A 21,604-nucleotide genomic window follows, 5' to 3' on the forward strand; every position below is an offset into this window, starting at 1 on the left:
CTTGCAAGCCACTGTCCCTTAATGATTTGTCATGTACCGCTCTCCAGGCCTTGCCTTATTTCCCTTTTCTTTTTGCCTCCTTCGTACTAGGGAGGTCCCCCGCTTGCATGGGACGTGTAACGCGCGTTACATGTCCAAGCCTGAAACGTTCTATCACCGCGGCCTGAACGCGGTTCAGCTCATCGTTGTGCCCATTGGGTTTCCAAGAACTTCTGCTGACATGTGGTGCAGGCCCGCAGAGTTTCGTGAGTTATGGCTCCGGTTGCATCTTCAACGGCGCCGGTGGAGTGGGACGCTTTGAGGGGCGACAAGGCGCCGGCCAGCCGACAGTAGCAAGAAGCAGTCATGCCGTTTTTGCACAAGCCGATGAAGAGCACTGCGGCGCGCACACATACTCACACGCACAAACACACACTCGCGAGTGGCCGCTCGGCCGGCGATCAGGGGGATGAAACCGCCGTCTCCTGACGCGCCCTTCGGTTCGGGCGTATTTCCTTTTTTGTCCCCGAAAAAATTTACTTTCAGCCTATATTTCGTCTCACAAGATGTTTGCAGCATTGCGAAAGGCAGAGGCACCCCGGCCCACTCAGGATCACGCACACTACAGAAGGGAATAGTGCTCCTACGCGCCTCTTGCCCCCCAAATTGGCGGGGGTGACAGGAGCAGCACAATTCTCTATTATAGTGTGCAGGAGCAAGAGGCACTTAGGAGCACAATTGTAAGGGCTCCTCTGCCTTTCGCAGTGCTGAAGATATTTTGCGAGACGAAGTATAGGTCCAGATGGAATCTGATCCCCCTCTAGCTGGAAAACGCAAATCCAGCTGGAAATTCAATTGGAAAAGTGCTTTCCCAGCTGGAATGGATACGCCTGAGGAAAGCCTAACAAGTGTTCATTTCCATCTGGGAAACCACACACATCCCTTTGTTTTTGGAGGCACCCCCATCATTTGTGATTTCTTTTACACTGATGGCCACAGCTTCCCCATTACCCTTCACCCCCTCTCCTTAACTGCAAATTCAGAAAAGGAGGGGAGAAAAGACCTAACGAAAAAGTGAGCCAGTGACGAAGGCCAACAATAAAGGGTTTGTGTTCATGCATCCACAAGCACACAACAAATTAAAAGTAAATAAAAAATATGGTGTGTGGCACAGTTGGATTCAGTGATGGGACCACAATTTAGAGGAGCTGATTTTATTTTTTATTAACTGAATTACAGCTTCACAGGCACGCTCCAAGTGCTCAACGGCCCATCACAGTGCATCATATAGTAATGGTTTATGTTACAGTGCGCAAGAGTGTGTTCTTAAAATGCAGCGAGTGATTAGTGCACAGCAAAATACCCACTTACCTAGAAGTCGCATAATTATCAAACATCTCAGGCTGTCACGTGCCCACAAAAAACACCTTGTTTTGATAGACTAGGGGAGTATTCATTGCACCATATATTTGACTAGAGTGTGCACTTTTCACACAGCCAAAAATACGCAAACTTAGCCATTAACTAAAACATTATATTCACATTAATAACAAAAGCATACAGTGTACAACACAGTAAAGATTGAAAGTAGCCCTCTGCTGCTAAAAAGTATTTTTCCCAGACCTAATAAGTTTTCGCATGCCAAATCTAAGTTAGCCCTCCAGGGTGGCACAGTTGTTAGGACGCTCAACTACACTGCCCAAGGATGTGGGATTGAATCCGTCGCAGTGGCCACTTTTTGATGGAGGTGAAAAGCAAGATGCCCGTGTGCTGTGCAATGTCATTGCATGTTAAAGAACCCCAGGTGGTCGAAATTACTCCGTAGCCCTCCACTATGGCATCTCTCTTAGCCTTAAGTCGCTTTGGGATGTTAAACCCCATAAACCAGACCAAATCCAAGTTAGCTATGAGGCATGCTGCAGTATAGGGCCCTGGATTAATTCTGACCATGCATGCATGTTCCTCAATGTACACTACATTATTGGTGCCTCAGGTGTTTTGCATTTCATACAACCGTCACTCCTGAGATCCAGTTAAAGGACAGAATACTGCACTCGAAGTGTCCAATTTTTTTCACCGCAATGCAAAGCTTCCTGTTTCAAGCGGTCAATTGCGTAATGGTTTTGCCAGAAATGCAGTAGAGAAATTTTATCGAGAATTTTTAGATCAGTGCATGCACCCGTTTTTATGTAAGCCGATGCTGGAAACCATTAGTAGCGACCGTAATGATGATTGACAGTGATGAACCAAAAACTAATTTAATCTGCCAGACAGTAATTAGGCATTAAGATTAGTTTCTACACCTAAGGGTGTCACGGCACACAAACGTATGCATCATTGAGATTTATGGCACATTCGGTTGGGGGGACGAGAGCAGAGGTGCCAAGCATTGCAGAGCAGTACAGGAGCATGCTGAGTGAGGGTGTAACAGTCCTCCCACGGGAACGCTCTCTGCATGTCGAGAGCATCTAGCGCGTCACGACCACGTGATCACTTCTCTCCCCAGCATTCTCCGCCTGCCGACAGTGGTGGCAGTTGCAACCCGAGGAGAGGCCAACGCTCCGTGAAGAACTGCTTATTTTGTATGCCTTTCTTCTCACAGTGCGGCTATTTGTCTCCTTTGGCCCTTTCGACGCCAGCAGCGACTCTCAAACATGCATAGAGCACCTGTGCAATGCTTTCCGCTCCTGACGCAAATTCACTTGATTCCGAATAGCCCCACCGAGCACCAACGCTTTGCAGCCGCCATTTTGAGCGTCGTCAACTCAAGCGAAAAAGAAAAAAAGATTGCGGATATGACGCTTTATGCCACGTGACTTCCTCTACACTCGCTTTCGGCGAGAGCAGCAGGGAGTGCACTCGGTTGCTCTCAGCGGAGGAAAAGCCCTCCTCCTCTACCATTGGAAGCCAGTGATTCTACTCCTGCTCTCCCACTGGAGGGCAGCCACTTGTATGAGAGCACTTTCAAAGTGCTCTCTAGCGCACCTGCTCTCCCACTCGAATTCGCCATTAGTGGGCCATGGTCACCACTTCATCCAAAATATTCAACACTATGGTGCTATCTAGTGACAAACGCTAAAAGCACATCATAGGCAATATGAAAGGAGACTGGTATTTGCTGATTGGCGCAGTCGAGAAAGTGAAAAATATAATAAATTAACGCGAGCACTCTTTATAGTATAGAGAACACTGCACCCTCACAAAAACCAGTGACATTTTCCCAATATATGCTCCTGCATATGGGTTACTCCAGTGATAAGTACAGTGTTTCGCCACAAGAGACGGCACTGGTTGTTTTCATGCCACTTTTAGTGCCAAATTAATTAAAAAATCCTCGTTTGTTGGATATTGTAGCGCTCAATCTATTCCATATGAGGCAAGATCTTTTCATTTCCACCATAATCCCACTACATATTTTGGTCAGTGTTCTGTCCCTTTAAATTCATGCTCAGTAGTCAAACATCATAACCTTTTAGAAATGTGACAAGTATTTCACCAAAATAACTTAAGCAATACAAAATGCAGACAGCAAAAGAGGCACAGGTACACCAGTAAACTACGTGTTTTTCGTTGCTTTGTTTTGTTCCTGAAGGGCACCTACAATTTCTGTTCCATCTTTTTGCTTGTTCCTTTTGTAAAATACAATCTCCCAAACCTGCGACAGCCTCAACTGAGGCTAGCAGTATGTTGTAAATAAAAATAAATAAAAAATACCTTACCTGATGCTAGCAAGCAATGTAATCTCTTTAGCTTATGCACGTGTGGCACGAAACAATAAATGCTACTGTGGCCTGTGCAGTTCATTCTTAACACCACTAAATGACATCTTGCACTCAGATAAAATGATTACTTGAAGAAAACTAAAGCTCTCGTCTCTTTCCTAGCATTTTTACTAACATGGCAGTGAAATGTTTTAAGTAGCATGACTATGGAAAGGAAGAGAATTTATAAGAATGCTGGAATGTAACTAAAAACCTAGCACTTTTTTTTCTTATTTAAGTAACCACTGCTTCATAAAGCACAGACTAACTCTAGATATTGCCTGTACACAAAAAAATGCTGGCATATGTGATGAATGTTAAAAATGGCTTTTCGAAGTATATTTGCATTCACAGTGAGGATAGTGTGAGACATGAACACTAGGCATAAAAAACTGAAAGCCAACTAGCAGAAAAATGCAAAAATGTCCACAGTTGTCCCCTCCCTCATCATCGATACAATGCCATTTGGCTGACGATTTCCTCCATTGAAGTGCTGCCAAACTTGTCGCTGTGTTCTGCCATGAGTCGATAAATTTCTTCTAACTGCTTCTGCTGAGCCCTAGAGAGGCAGGAAAGGGAAAAAAAAAGCTTTTTTTTCACACGCACATTAATCACCATGAAGCAGAAGTATAATAAAAATTGGATAATTCAGTGATGGTTTGTGTACTGGGCAAACAGTGCCGAAAAACAGACAAGACAAAGTCAAGTGCCCTTTGCACTGTCTGCCCTTTTTTTTACATGCTTACCCCATACACCCACCACAAAATTCAACACATGATGCATGAGCATTTATGGCCATTGCAATTGGCCTTCGAATTTCAAGGAATATGCCTACATTGAGAGAAAAATCATCTAGAAGATCCGAAGAGTAATGATCAGTTCTCAAAAAGTGTACTCTTAACAGGTACAGTGGTGACTTGACCCGAGGTGGGGTGATTGGTAGCACAGATAACATGCATCAAACTCTTCAATCACTCTCTCTTACAAGCAGCTTCAATATATGAGGCTACACTGAAATATGCTTCCGATGCTCACATATTTGGTCGTGGCTTGCCTACATATTACGATTTTCTGTTAACAGATAGAAATTGGTGTTCATAGGTTTCCTCTTATTCTTGTGTCCTCATTTGTGCTGCACTATAATTATGAAAAATTACATAAAACTTAAATCATGGTTTCTCAGCATCTTAGTTCTGGTCATAAACAGAACTCCATTAAGGGGTCATGCTTGCTGACAAATAATTTTTTCTTTAAAAGTCGAGTTTTAATATTTTGACTAATGAGCAGCCTTGATCATTCCTCTTTCACATAAAGGAAGAGCCAGAGCCACAAATAACTGACAAATTAAACAATTCAAATGAAAGCAACTGCAGCAGTTATGAGCAGTGCTGATCTGACCTATTTTCAAGTGAATGGTGCATCAAATCAAGGCGTCACCCACAGACATTCTTGTGCAAGCCGGCAGGCCTATGCTTTTTCTTCCAAAGGATGGCTTTGCCATTTGACACTTCCAGAAAGTAACAATAATAATTTTCATTGAACAACTGAAGTCTTTCACATGACCTTTTTATAACCTTCAATCCTGTTTTCCTCAACTTCTTAATCTGTCCAAGCATGGCACACATTATATTTAAAAATGTGCAGAATACAATGACTTAGGTTTTAATTTATTCGACGATAGTTTATAAGACTCTGAATTTTTTAAACATTCAGGCATCAGTCACTGAAAACAGTTCACTAGATGTAAAACTGTCTCAGAAGGGTACATGCTAAAGGAACAAAATTAATTTGCACAGTTGCACATAGCGGAGTGTTAGATACAAGACCATTTTGCACTGCTCTGTCATGTTTACTACCATGCCCAGCAGCTGCACAAGCATGCACTGTTGTTCTGTTGTGCATGGCATATAGAACAAGAAAGCATCAAGTTATCTTAAATTTAGAAACAAATTTTGAAAAACGAAGTTAAGGTGTTTAAGTGGCGCAGTTTTCATTCACCTAGCTTTAATATTACGAAAAGTGTCTTCGAGGAGCATGCCTCCTTAAGAATCAAGGTACCAGCGTGCATGAATTTCTTACTAATAAGGAGTCTCACTGGTTAGAATAAACTTGTATGTAGAGAAGTGATCAGCAAGGTACTTCTAAACTTCACCAACATTCAGTAAAAGAAAAGGTTTCTGGGCAAACAAGTTTTCACACGGACACCAGAACTGAGCAAGGACTTTGGATCTTGTGTGCCTTATTTCTGATAGGCCCGCCAGAACGTGACGCCACAGTCCACGTGCAATGGCACTGGTAATTCGAACACAGCTTTCGCACGGTATCATCGGTCTAACCAGACTAAACCCCAGATAATCCTAGTGCAAAAGCACAACTTCACAAACCCAACAAAGAATGTTGCGGCTTGCATGTGTCGAGCTCAGACTAAGAAATAATTTTAGAACGGAGCAAACTAGACCCCAAGAATTTCTTGTGGGAACAGAATACAAGCTGTCATAGCTATTACCGCAATCAACTGCACCTTGTGCGGACTGTGAACACACTCTTGCACTCTGCATTGTATGTAATCGTCTCCATCAACTTCCACTTGTGCGCAAAAGCTTTTGCATGACCTACTTGTCATATATTACTATATTAATGCTTGATAATACTAAAAGTTCATAAAGTCTAACAACAAAAAGCTCCAATGGCAAAAATGTGGCATCAGAAATGCATATTAACAGTGAATATAAACAAAACTGTTCCTCTGTGTAGACACAAATAAGCCAGCTAATATACTCCAAAATTTCTTAGTTTTAGTCATTACTACTGGTTGCTGTGTTTAAAGGTAGAGGTATTTCGGACTTGCTTGCAGCATGGTACCCCTCATTTTTCACCTTGGTGTTCAATATTTTGAAAGCCGTGCTCTGAAATTCATAAGAAATCATTTTTTTTTCTTTACACAACAGATACGGAAGAATGCTTAACTCTTCTATTTTTTTATTTCTTACATTTGCTAATAACTGACAAACTATAATTTTCACCTAAGTATGAATTTGAAGAATAAATGTTATTACTCTAAAACTGCGGAAGCTGCACCGAGGGTCACAAGGCAACCTCTATGGCTGCTGACTTAATGATACAAAATGGTCTCTCAAGAGCATCCTTCAGGTGGACTGAATTTATCGATTCAAAGCTAGTGCTGAAAATACAAAACATCCCAGAACAAAGCCCTCGCTCGCTTCCTTTCTCTTCACATTGCTGCACTGCACTCGCTTATAAGAGGCTGACCATTATATTAGGTACAAACAATATCCTAGACACTGCACACTTACTGGAAACAATATGCTACAAATAACAGCTGTACGTGTCTTTTAGCAGTTTCACTTCAACAAATCTCAAAACAAAGACGAAGAACTCACGTTCTTGCCTCACAAAAACATGCCCAAAAAGAAAGCCTCTCAACCCTTGAACCTACTCTCAGAATTGTTCGCAACAACCTGTGCGAGTGTCGCCAGACGAGCCTACCAGTACCCATCTATCTTCCTTGTCTCTAGGCCCGTTCCCGTCTCCTGTGGTTTGAACGGCGGTGGCCAGTCTCCTAGCCGAGCTCAGCACGACAGCTAGCACATACTCTGCGCGGATTTTAGCCAAGAAAATGCACTATTGTGATGGTTGGTGAGAGGCCACCCTTGTGGTGTATGGAATGCATCATGAGCGAAAGCTCAAGGATAGATTATTTGAACAGATCGCTACAAACTTAACTGCTCCCTGGGAAACACTGGAGGCCCGATATGAAATGCCTTTTACACATTTATCACTCTGTTGTGACAGCAGTGGTGGCGCAGAGGTAGAACATCCGACTTGCGTGCAAAAGGACCATGGTTCGAATCTCGTTGCCGTGCAATTCTCCACCAGATTTACAAATAAAGAAAGAAAGAAAAAATCTGCGTGTCGATGGAATTGCCTAAACATGTTTGGAGTACAACCTGATGCCGGTGTACACCTCCAGAAACGTGCTCCCTCACCAGAACAGGATTTGGCCACCCTGATGTAGTAATTGGCCGCTACCTCCTACAAACACTCCAACAAACCCCTGGCCCTCAGTCTCCAGCGGCTGCTGAGCAACTAGCCAAGGCAGCGGCTAGACCTGTAACGCAGCAAAGGGTACTAAGAATCTCTGGATCCGGACAGGCCACCACTGAAAACTGACCCTGGCAACATTTTCTGCTAGGACACTAGCTAGTGAGGCTAGTTTAGCAGTGGTCTTCGAGGAACTGGCGGGTATAAAATGTTAGGAGGCCAAATGAGGAATATACTGTACTGAAGAGCGGGCATGTATTCTGTTATCGAGGTTTACCGCAGAGACAAGAACTAGAAGTGGAGTTTCTTGTCAAAAAGGCCACAACTGGTAATATAAATAAATTCTATAGCATTAATGAGAGAGTGGCAGGCATCGTAATAAGGCTTACTAAGCGGTATAAACTGAAGGTTATACAGGCCTACGGACCTACATGTAGTCATGATGACCAGGCAGTCAAAAGCTTATACTATGAAGGTGTAGAACTGCCAATGGGGAAGGTAAAGACGAAGTATACTGTACTAATGGGCGACTTCAATGCCAAGGTAGGGAAAAAGCAGGCTGGTGACCAGGAAGTGGGTGACTATGGCATTGGTTCTAGAAATAGCAGAGGGGAGTTACTAGCTGAGTTTGCAGAATGCAATAACTTAAGGATTATGAATACTTTCTTTAGCAAACACAGGAACCGGAAGTGGACATGAAACAGCCCTAATGGGGAGACTAAAAATGAAATTGACTTTGACTTCATACTATGCTTTAACCCTGGCATTATACAGGATGTAGAGGTAATCTGAAAGGTGCAATGCAGTAACCACAGGATGGTAAAGTCTCCAATTAGTCTAGGTTTGAAGAGGGAACGAAACAGATTAGTAAGAAAGATATTCATCAACGAATTAGCAGTGAGGGGGAGGGCAGAAGAGTTCAGGATCTCGCTATAGAATAGATATTCAATGTTAACCGAGGGTGACTACCTTAGTATAGAAGCGATGAACGATACTTTCAGAGATATCATTACTGAACGCACAGTAGAAGTAGGTGGTAGGATAGTTAGAGAGGGTACCGGCAAATTATCTAAGCAGACGAAAAATTTAAGAAACGCCAAAGCATGAAAGCCTCCAACCCAACAGACAGGATAGAATTTGTAGCACTATCAAAGGTAATCAATAGGTGCAAAGTGTTCGACACAAGGAAGCATAAAATGGAAAAAATTGAGCATGCTCTAAAGAACAGCGGCAGCCGTAAAGCAGTGAATAGGAAATTAGGCACAGGCAAAAATCAGATGTATGTGCTAAAGGACAAGGCAGGCAATGCCATTAGGAATATGTACAAGATAATCAAAGTAGCCAAGGAGTTCTATACTGATCTATACAGTAGGCAAAGTAGTCAGGACAATATGACAAAGGACAAGGTTAAAAAAGCTTTACAAACTATGAAAAGGGGGAAAGCAGCTGGAAAAGATCAGGTAACTTCAGATTTGTTGAAGGACGGGTGAGACATCGTGCTAGGACGACCCTATATATGCAATGCCTGGTGTCATAGACAGTATCGGAATCATGGAAGAAAGGGAATGCTAAGGACTTGAAAAATTACAGACCAATCAGCTTACTATCTGTTACGTACAAGGTATTTACCAAAGTAATCAATAACAGAACCAAGACAACCTTAGACTTGAATCAGGCAAAAGATCAAGCATGTTTTAGGAAAGTTAGTTATATGGGGTTTAATGATGCAAGGTTTAGGAAAGCGTACTTACTATCAATCATATCCATACCATCAACCAGGCGATAGAAATATCCTCGCAATATAACCAGCCCTTATACATAGCATTCATTAATTACAAAAAAGCCTCTGACTCAGTAGAAACCTCAGCGGTGATGCAGGCATTGCAAAATCAAGGTGTAGACGAGCCGTACATGAAAGTACTGGAAGATATATATAGTGACTGCACAGCAACCATTGTTCTGCAAAAAGAAAGTAACAAAATTCCCATAAAGAAAGGTATTAAGCAAGGAGACACAATCTCCCCAGTACTGCTCACAGCTTGCATAGAGAAAGTATTCAGAGACTTGGAATGGGAGCAGTTAGGGATAAGGGTGGATGGAGAACACCTCAGTAATCTGCGATTCGCTGATAACACTGTCTTGATAAGTAACTCGGGGATGAATTGCAAAGAATGATTGATGACCTAAACAGAAAAAACAGGGAGGTGGGCTTAAAAATCAATATGCAGAAGACTAATTAAAATAATGTTCAACAGCCCAGGGAAGGAAAAGCAGTTTGCAATAGGTAGAGATGCACTGGAAGTCGTAGACAAGTATATCTACTTAGGACAGGTAGTAACCGCAGATCCGGATCATACGTGAGAAATAACCAGGAGAATAAGATTGGGATGGAGTGCATTTGGCAAGTATTCGCAAATTATGACTAGCAGCTTACCGGCACTGCTCAAGAGGAAAGTATATACACTGACATCTTACCTGTACTCACCTATGGGGCAGAAACGTGGAGGCTAACGAAAAGGGTTCTACTTAGGCTGAGGGCAATGCAGAGGATTATGGAGCGCAGAATGGTAGGCGTAACGTTAAGAGATAGGAAGCAGGCAGAGTGGATCAGAGAAATAACTCGAGTTAATGAGATTCTAGTGGAAATCAAGAAGAAATGGACATGGGCAGGGCATGTAGTATGAAGAGAGGACAACCGATGGTCGCTTAGGATAACAAATTAGATGCCAAGGGAAGGAAAAGCGTAGCAAGGGGCGACAGAAAGTTAGGTGGGCGCATGCGGTTAAGAAGTTCGCAGGGGTCAAGTGGGTGCAGCTAGCACAGGACAAGGCTAATTGGAGAAATATGGGAGAGGCCTTCGCCCTGCAATGGGTATAGTCTAGCTGATGCTGATAATATATACTCTTGCTTCGAGGTACAAAAGTGGAGAGAACACGGTGGTGAAACTGCATGCCGGTGTTGTGCAGCAGCTGTTTTTGAGATAAACATAAGGTGGCCCCTTCTAGAAATGTTTGCCTGCTTGCTTTCATTAGGTGTGCCCCTTTACATTGACAAACAGTAACTGTAGTGGTTTGCATGGTCTCTCCACTTTGGCAGACGACTGTACACAATGTATAGGGCTTCGAGACCGTCATCCTAAAGAAATCCTAATGTACAGCATTACTCCATAAACAGTCCTTAAGTAAAAGCCAATGAACCACATCTCACAGACAGACAAGAGAACAATGCTACATGTGCATATGTGCTGAAAATAAATTCCTTATTGAAACACCCAAACTGTGATCCGACCTTTGATACTCCAGTTCAGTAAAAGATGTCAAGAATTACGAATACTAAATGCCCTTCCTACTACCACATCAAGATACAATCCACTGCCATCATTGTACAGCCTTGCCGATATATATGGCATGTTAAAAGAAAACACCACTTTAACATATATTACAAGAATGCCTCTCGCTACATGAATATGTGAACTACACAGAATTATATACAGACGGCTCAAAAACAACAAATTGCATAGGAAGTGAAGCAGTACAAGATAACTGGGGAAACATTTCATAGGTTTTAGCCCTAGTTACACCCAAGGTCGAGCGATAGCTGTAGGATAATGTGCACATATTTTCTGCTTCTACTCGAAACCTTTTTAACAATATATCCGGTGATGTTACAGCCTAAAGTTCAATTTTATTCACAGTTAATTAAATAATGGTACTCGAGACCTGCAATTATTTCAGTCCAACTGTACTTGACATGAGCTATCCAATGATATATGATTTGACGCTGTAGCATAAATTTCAATTTTTAATCATGGTTAACTGATTTCCTGTAATTAATTTGTGTAATTAGTAAAACAATCAGCCACATTATAATGCACCAGTTCACTGCAGCCCACCACACTAAGCGAAGCTTGTCACTAGGCTGGCTAAATTTGGTTTACAGGAAAGACACAGTATCTTTCACATTTCTTGGTGGACACCTGTACCATGGCAGTAGGCTAAGTTTGACCTTGGTCAAGCTTGAAGATCATTGTCACACACTGAAGCAGTCACTGTGTTTGTGCCTGTAGTATTAAAGCTATAATTAAGCTACCAATGTGTGCATCCATGTTTACCAAATGTTGCTGTATATATTTGAACTAAGCTTACATGCAATATGAAACTCTTAGGTTGGCTTACATTCAAAGAATTATGGATATAATTCATAATACACAATGACAACTCACTGAAATGGGAAAACTCCATCAGAAGACAGCCCTATGGCCATGGCCTATAGGCTGCATGCCCATCTTGCAATCAGAAGTGCTTGGGTTAAGCCCTCCCACCATACACAAATTGACCCCCCAAATTTATTTCCAGCTCAATTAGTTTCCTTTGGTTACAGGAACCTTCGAAAAATCTAGTGTGAATCAGAATATTTTTGACCTCTTCTTGAATTTATATGGCTAAGCTGAGTTAATCATTTCTTTGCAGTGTGGATAGATCGATGGTCAAACAATGTACGTAACATGTGTCCTCTTATTTTACCCTTGTCCTTTTTGCATTGTTCACTACCTTTAGTAATGTCAAACCATTTAGCCCAGCTTGCCATTCTTACTCAGGACAAAGGAAGGTGAAAATGTAGCCGTTAAATGCATTCCTGCGTTAAAAATTTTACACAGTTTTATAATTAGTACATCACTCTGCTTCTCAGCTTGCTCCTGTCTTCAGTATCTCAAAAGAAACAGTGATCCTAAAATGAGTTATAATATCTTAAATACTTTTCATTTTTGCTGACTACACAAACACATTAAACCTTTGGAGCATGGTGGCCTTAGTTGCCTATGTGCCATAATGCAGAATGAACAGTTTCACTTGTCATGAATAAAGTCGGCCCACCCAGTCTTTGTTAAATTCATACCAGCAATAGAAAGACGCAAGAAAATTTGTAATTATTAAATAAATGATAAAAAAGATTGTTCCATTACCTTTACAAAATCACTCGTACATTCACTTAGTTCTCACATTACAAGCAGTATGTTTCAGACTACAGCCCCGTTCTTTGTAACTTTTCAGTAAATCTCATTGCAATATGTTCCTTTCAAAATATAACAGTTCTCTCTTCACATAACCATAGCACATGACAATATAATACACTGCTGAAACGAAGAGCCTATACATTCTCTTTAGTGTCAAGCCATAGGTACAGAAAAATTGGTATGTGATACAGAAAGATAGTACTGGAGGTAGGTGAATATATATATATATGGAATGTTTGTTATGCTGTATGAATTGAACTAATGAGCTAAAACCATTTCATAAATTTTTGAACCACTTAGGACTTACGCACAGAAAAATAATGAAAAAGTTTCAGACCGTTAAAAGAAACAAATGAAACAATGTCTGTAAAGATATCTTTATTACACTTTTTGCTGTACTCTTTAGAAAAGTTACAAAGCTCAAAAGAAACATAAAACTGCAGCTTCAGCACGTTGATAGCAGCAGCAGAAATACGCACACAACATTAATGGCTGGTAGTGAAAGACTGCTGGATGTGAGACATTCAAAACAGGACTGCTGCTAGGACAAATTGGATTTCATGTGTGAAATCCACTGTGCAGATCGCATGTTCCACATAAAGTTCCAATTACGTTGTTTGCGATTCCTTTTGACACTTGATCAGCTTGCTAGTTGGATATTTTCGTACATTTAGCTTCAAAGTTTGACAATAAATTCATTTTTACTCCGAGTAAAGCTATTGTCACAAAAACATCCCTGCCTACTTGTGAAAACTGCCAAGAATGCTGCTTCAGCTCATTCCAGGAATGTGCACAAATTTGTAAAATTCCAAACTAATGTTACATTGGGATACCTGGTATATAAGTTGCCACTCGAAATAAACTGACCAGGTTCACGAACGATGCACCCCATGTCAAGCAGACAAAAAGCGACAACTAAGTCTAGGACAACTGCAGCAACATACAGTCTGTGCATTTCTGCATGCTACCTAGTTAAAACCATGCATAAATAGCTTTTGCATCACTCCTTCAACTAACATCACTTAATGTAGTATACATTTATGATTTCTGTTCAATGTACAGGACTTGCTCTGGAATGAAGCAGCGACAAACTGTCAGAAGCTTTGTACAGAAAGCAGTTAAGAAAAATTACACCAACTCAAATGCAGCCCTGGTACCATATGGTATGTAATGTAATTTGCCCTGAATCCCGAAAACTGTGTTCATAAACTGTAACTTGGAGCATTTAATGAACTACAGTTTCATATACTTCTATACGTCTATTTTTTGCCCTTTCCTAGGAAGGCTAATTCATTCTGTGTGCTATATGTGCAAAAAGTCAACAAAGCAATTTTGATGGCTTCAAGCTTCTCCTCCGGGCATTATTACCTTTTCCAAGAGGACTTCTGTACTTTCCACAACTATGAGGCAAAGCAGCCCCGCTGAAACACCCTTAGGACTGCTTTGAAACTCTAAATTAATGTGGACTGCCTTCTAAGTGTAACTGATGTATGCATTAGCAAGCAAACCTGATACCTAATTAGTAGCAAATGTATTCTCTCACTGGAATAACCATAAAATTCTCCACTCACTCTCTTTCCATTGTCTTCTGTTCTTCTGTCATGGCAGCCTCAATTAATGATTCAGCTGCTTTTGCTGCTTGTGGCTTCGCAGGTATACGCTCATCCTCCTCATCAGACAACTCATCAACACAGGAACCCTGGAAGACAAGAAGCATGAATAGAATTATTCATACTTGCCTCAATCATGGGTATGTAACATCCTTATTGGATGTTACAAGCCAGTGTGAATGACACTCATCTAAATAAACTGCATATCTCTTCACCTTCTTCTGTGATGAGGACACCACAGCACAGTGGCAGCTACACCCCACCCAAGACTATTTATGACAATGGTGCTCACAATTGACAAAATAAGCACTTGTAAATGTTTTTCAACTGGCTTTTGCTCTAAAATACCTTTGGCACATATAGGTACTTAAGATCAGAAGGAAATGCAGGTGATAAAAATACACATGATGTGTGCCTAAAGGAGGACTCTGCTATGTATATGCTGACATGTAGCATACAGCTGTTTTACAGCATTCTATGCATACAGCAAGTATCTACACATGTGTTGCTGAACATACAAATTAAATGAGTGCACATTAAGCACTGATTATTACGTTATGAATCAACGTGCAAAATTATGTGAATTATTTTGATGCACGCAAAAGCTTCTTGCAGGCCACATCTAGAATATGCACTAGGAAAAAAAAAGATGCTCAGGAGTATAACAATCTTGTATGAAACGAAGCACTATGGTACAATAAAGCTCCCCATGGACAAATTTATCACACCTCAGAGCAATCATGGCTTACTGAGCTTATCACCTACCCAAATAACCACAACACAGTCTGGCCACTGAAATACTTAAGCTATTCCATTGTGGCCTGATCCATACAAGGGTAAGCCCACATGAACCAACCCAAACCAAGTAACCATTCATATACATATCTGAAAACAAAATTCAGTATGAGCATATAGTTCTATGCACATACCCATCTGAACTCATACACATCATTTTCTAATCAGCAGATCAGATGCGGTGGCACTCTGTACATTAGAATGACGGCCTGTGGGGCGAGTTGGTTCATGACTTGAAAACCAGTCCGGCGCTAAAAAAGACAACACAAGAGAGAAATTCTTGAAGCCTGTTTGATTAAATAGAAGGGGAGCATGTGTATCAGTGATAACTCTGTGGCTTTTAGGAAAAAATAAATTTGCTTTCTGTAAATGTTTCTATTAAGATCTGCTTCGCCACAAATTATTTGTATCTGATGACCTGCCTTGGGTGGCACTATGTAATGTTTTATTTTGCCTTGTTTGTTTTTGTTTGTTTGTTCGTTTTAGGTTTTGACTGCTTTTGCTTGGAATACATGACACTGCTTTTGCTACGAGTGACTGACTGCTATTGCTACAATTTTTTTGTCAGTTACCTTTGTTTTTGTTATTTTACCTTGTTTTTGTTTTGTTTTTAAGTTTTAGGTTTTGACTGCTATTGCTTCAAATACTTGACACTGCTTTTGCTACGATTGACTGCCCGCTATTGCTAAGGGTTGTTTCGTTTATATTTCGTTATCTTTGTTTTAAGTGTTTAGTAATGTCATTTGGTGATTTCTGATACCGGCAGGGTTGAGAGCGATTAAGATTTGAACACACGCGTGGCCGATGGTTTAAATATGTCCCTTCTCTTCCAATAAACAGTTCGTAGTGCATATCAGATGTATTTTTCTTTCTTGTGTTGTCTTCTTTGCACTGTAGTGGTTTTCACGGCACTCTGTAAAATTGATTTAAGGTAATAGCAACATGATTAACCCTCCAATGCACTCCAAAGATGCATGCATGTTCAAGCTCTTTAACTTGGATAGCTAGGTTACTCCAAGCAATAAATACAAAAAATAAACAAACACAACTGGACTACTTTTTGTTAACGTGACACGTGTAATGTGTCACGTTTAGTGGATTCATCACCTTTAGTTTGTCACCTTTAACTTTTAAACAAAAACCTGCTCCTACCCAATGTTTTTTTACCCACATGTCCCTTAAGTTAAAGAATTTTGTGAAAAACCTGACATGAAAAATGCATTTATAGACATTCCTCACTTCTTACGCAGTGAATTAACTGTATACAAATGTACTGCTGAACATAACGCATGCATAGAAGACTTGAATTAGCTAATATGCAACTCATCTTCAAGTCCCAGTTTTTATTTCTAAAAATTGACTTATGGCTAATTACTGTTGGCATCCTTGCCCATATTTTGGGAGATCAACCGGCAAATGCCTTGTCTTTATTCTGGGTTATCACTCACAAGCCGACTAAAACGTCTGCCTAGACCATAAGTTTCTATAAAATGCATTTACCAAAGGTAACTGAACATGTAAGCAAGAATTTACATTATGGTCAGAGTAAAACTAGATTAAAAAGTGTTGTTACAGGTCTCGACTTGAGACAGAATATATGGATAACAAACAGCTTTTAGTACTAGATGTTTCAAGCATAACTGTTTTCAAGATGCACACTGCATTTCACAAGTGGATCAGTGTCAGGCTGACTAGGTAATCCTGTTTTGGCTGGTGGAATTACTGGCTAGTAAACTATGGGTACATAATTTTAGTTACATGTTTTCTTCCGTGTAATGATGTATAAGACAGTATTATAAATGATTCACCTCATAGTATTATCCTAAGACTACTAAATAATTCATCATTGTGTTTTTTCTTGTATGCTCCTTTGGTTTCATCAACCAAACGATGGCTGCGACATGGAAGAATAGTATAGGCCATGTGAGGCATTAAAAGAACTGCAATATATTAGCTGATACATAGTTTTAATTCACTACAGTGCTTACAACAGTGTGCTTCAAGGCCTGGAGTGACAATAAATGAAGTATTGAAAGTTATATTGCAGTTTTTTATGCTTCACGTGGCCTAAACACATCTTATAAATCACAGCTATCGTTCGGTTTATAAAACCAAAAACCAAAACAGCATGAGAGGAGAAGTTCAAAATGAAATCGTTTAGCGGTCATAGGTAACTACTGTATGGTGATCCATGTTTTCTAATGTCTTGTGCAATATTACAAGGGAGGAAACATGAAACAAAAATGAGGTGCCTATAGTCCTTCCAGATTTACTATCGACACTTCATATCCAGTTGTAATTTACTATCACACCATTTTGTCTGAGCAGCTGAGATGGGCAGCAAAGAACTGCAAAGATCTTAAAGTCATGTCAGCAACAGCAATACAAAAGTCACAGCATATAATGTGTAGATTTAGCCACATTACACAGCTGCTGTGAATTGATTAACAGTAACAATTTTGGTCAATTGTCAACCTTTTTTACCCCCATTGCCATTTCACTACTATGTAATGCAGCATGCTCCTCAATGCATAAAATTTAGTTGGTTACCACAGTTGGCAGCATTCTAGTTGAGAGAGAACAGTTACACATTGCAAAGAGAAACAACCGTAACATGCTGCCTAGCTTACAGAACGGGGCAGCAAAAGTAGTAAAGCACAACCAAACAAATGTCGCATGAATGAAGTAGCCACTTTCAAACAGCTACAAAAATTGGGCATGAGGTACAATATGTTAAAGGTACATGTGACCAATGGGACTTTCTGATACAGGCGGTGAGCCACTTAAATTTGTAGCACTTTAATGTACCAGATATATATACAAGGTGTGTCAATGTATGCCCGATATATCCTACAAGCTTTCATTTGAGGTGTGGCAAACATTGCAGCAAGGAGAGACTTCTCAAGGCCAAACTCATGTCCAACATTTCCTTCCTTGTCCAGTTTGACATGAATTTTCTGATGCACTTCTTCAGTGAGCATGTTTTACTACTATTTACAAACATACACTGAGGTGCTATTTTACACTCTCCTTATAAAACATCTAATGGGCAAAAAATAATCGTAAGCTGCAGATATATTTTCTTTGCAACAGTAGTATAATTTCATGCTTTTAACTGCGCAGTGTTTGTTTGTAGTGCTGTTACATTCACGAGAATTAACTGTCTATAGCATATTTTTATGTGACAGTTATGCTGTGAGCACCATCAGAATGACCTCAATGGTCTCCTGCCAGGAGGTATCCTTTTGAACAGAGCTCTTTTGTTGAAAACTTATTTGCATATGCACACCGAATTGGCGATCACGAATGCACATGCGTACTTATCAGACGTAGACAAATTGCAAGCATTATATCGAAGCGCACTTAAAGATGGCAGAAATCAAACCCTGCACAAATGCTCTTATGCGCTGGGTCACAAAAGATATGTTAAACATTAACAGCTTGATGACGCATGGAAGCAAAGCACAGGTTCCTGTGTTTGCACGGAAACAGCCAAGAGTAATTCTATGCTTCGCGTGCAAGACCCATATGATGTGCAGCAAACAGCACAACTGCGACACATGATGCATGTTATGCGCGTAGCAGAACGCGTGTTCCCGAACTTGGGATACTGTCACCAGCCGCCAATAATCCCAATCACGGCAGTGGAAAAACAATCGCGAATCAAAAATATAATTCACACACACGAGGTCAATGAGGACCAAACTGAGTGGTACGACTGGCAAGCCATTTGCACACTTCAGAAGCTGTCCTGCTCCAACCGCGCGCAGTTCGGAGTGGTTGCGTGCGTCACCAGCCAAACGCGCAAAATAGTTTGAGGCATGTCTGACGTATATTACAAACGCTGATTGGATATTCCGACGTATTACTTATACCCTTTGATACAATGAAGCTTAATTCCCCGAGGAGGCGAACTCTTTTTCTATTTTTCACTTGCAGATGCAGCAGGAAGCAGTGCCGCATGTAACGGAGGATTGAACCTACGTTTAATTACGCATATGAATATTACATAGCCCGAAGTAAGTTCGCTCCCCTTTAATTACAGTCGGACAGGTCCCGCTATCAGTACTCGCCTGACCTTTAAATGCATGGCATGTAAAATCTCATACATCATTAACTGTAAACAAAACCGCGCCATCAATAGATTTAATAAACGTTAAGATAGCAAAATCTGCCATATCCACTTACAACAGCACTAGGCTCCAGAGACGTTCCGTGTTTGCTTAAAAGACGGCCGCACTTTGACGTTCTGTAGGCAAACACTGCAGTAAATACTAATGCGAGTGCTGAAGTGACGACAGAAATTAAGAAAACTGGGCTAAAAGTGCTCCACACTTGCTCCGTTCCTTCCATAGCGAAACCAACTGATCACCAGTAGATGGGGCCCTGGACGTACCTACTTCGGTATTCATTTCACTTCATATCTGTGCCCATTAAGTATATAAAAATAAAATGCAATAGCATCTAGATTGTCGTCATCCCAAAAATGTTCACCTTCGTGAGAGGATCATCTGATTGGTGTATTAAATATGACACCTTTGCCGCCAAATTTGAAATTTATAAGGAGCCCAAAAATTTGGCATCACTGCCGTGTGTAGAAAGCAGTTGAAAGAAGAGATTGAAAGCTTCGCCTTATGAGTAGAAGCAATAGCACTTTTGTAAGTTGGTTTATAGGAAAGGAAAGGCGCAGTACCTGTCCTAGTTCTCGATAGACACCTGAAATACGCTGTAAGAGAAATGAGCGCCTCAACTATATATACAGGCCTCCATACCGACAACTCCTGACAATTTTTCTGCCACGTTCCGAACACTTCCGCTACACCCGAGCCGAAATTGTGCTATGGCGATGATATTCCACGGAACGAGCTGTATGCGCTCTCGAGTAAAAAAATAGATGCGTCGCAATCGCTTCCCGCAGAAAAAAAAGATACAACCGGCATCCCCGTTATTCTGAAAGGAGCTCAGAAAAGCGTATGCATAGGGCGCTTCCTCACATACTAGGTGGCTCGCAATTAGTGCAACGATTACGACAACCGCGTTGTTTGAAATTCGATCTAGTTTCGTGTATGCACGTAGAAAAACACAAGAAGGAAAGCAACATTTATATAAATGACACCGTGTGCGTGATAATTTTATTTGCATATGAATGTACAATATCCTCAAGAGATGATAGCCGAATAGATTTTTTTGCGATGCTTACTCTGTTGTGTTCGAGCACGCGTTTTTAACCTCCATCGCAGGTGCCCTTGCACGCTCTCATACGATCTTGTGGTGCACTAGCCGCGTTTACCCGAGTGTGATAGTTTTAATCGATACGAGGCCCCCATGTTTCTGACCGCCACGTTTATTTAGGCAGAATCTCACACTGTAGCTTACTGTGGCAGCTACAGAATTCCACCTATAGGGGGTATTCACTGACGCGCTGTGCGCGGTGCATTGTGGGTAATTGAGGCACAGTCGGCCATTTTTGTGTCCACGGAACGAACAGGGCGAACGTACGTATCAAGTGCTGTCGTGCGGTTCTACAAGCAGTGGCACCCGCAGCTATATGTTTTTTATTGAGCTATCGTAAACTGTAATAGACGCGTGCACAGTGTGAACAACGGAAGCTGAAGAGCTGCGCGAAATACCTCGGCATTTTAAGGTTCCGGAATTACACACGAACAACTCCACCTGAACGAGACACTTCCCCGAGATGCGAAGCCACGTATGGCTGGCACGGCACAACCGCACAATTATCATGGAATATGAGAAATGTATGTCAAAATGGGCTGGACTGGAATCTTCCGGATGCGCTCTAGCAGCCAGCTCTTGTCACTGTCTGTGCACTTAGGTTCCGGAATTACACACGAACTCCACCTGAACGAGACACTTCCCCGAGATGCGAAGCCACGTATGGCTGGCACGGCACAACCGCACAATTATCATGGAATATGAGAAATGTATGTCAAAATGGGCTGACTGGAATCTTCCGGATGCGCTCTAGCAGCCAGCTCTTGTCACTGTCTGTGCACGACTGTTCTTCACGCACTCGGAAGACGCATTCCCGGTAAAAGAGCAGCGCGGCAATGTATCGCTTACAGTCATGCGCATGCATTCAGCGCGCCGCCAACACCTCCTGGTTGTGTTTTGTTGAAATAAAATCCTTCAAAGAGGACTCGCTAAACTTTGTGTTGCCGTACTTGCCTCATTCGATCAGAAGAAGTCGGATGTTCGCATCGTCTGTGTCGGCTGCTAATCAAGCAGACCGCATGCAGATTCGGCGAAGGAACGTAGGCGGGCAGAGTTGTTTTGCAGAAGGTTTGAAGAACTTTATAAACAAATTTATCTCTAATAATAAATCAAGTTTAGCTTGGCCAAAACTGCGCTGTATTTCAAGAGTT

At 41.3% G+C, this 21,604-nt stretch overlaps 1 protein-coding gene across 1 annotated transcript; it reads right to left on the reverse strand.

The window, feature by feature from the left end:
* Positions 1 to 1,158: 1,158 nt before the first annotated feature.
* LOC146201939 (uncharacterized) lies at positions 1,159 to 19,609 on the reverse strand. Its single transcript, XM_084587864.1, has 3 exons — positions 19,410 to 19,609; positions 14,388 to 14,515; positions 1,159 to 4,299 (listed from the first exon to the last, which is right to left on the reverse strand). The coding sequence occupies exons 1-3, from the start codon at positions 19,572 to 19,574 to the stop codon at positions 4,188 to 4,190; spliced, it is 405 nt and encodes a 134-aa protein (XP_084443990.1). The 5' UTR covers positions 19,575 to 19,609; the 3' UTR covers positions 1,159 to 4,187.
* Between the last annotated feature and the right edge of the window lie 1,995 nt (positions 19,610 to 21,604).

Source organism: Amblyomma maculatum, chromosome 1 (assembly GCF_055883805.1).
Source record: "Amblyomma maculatum isolate TAMU_Amacu chromosome 1, ASM5588380v1, whole genome shotgun sequence".
In the NCBI taxonomy this organism is placed as follows: domain Eukaryota; kingdom Metazoa; phylum Arthropoda; class Arachnida; order Ixodida; family Ixodidae; genus Amblyomma; species Amblyomma maculatum.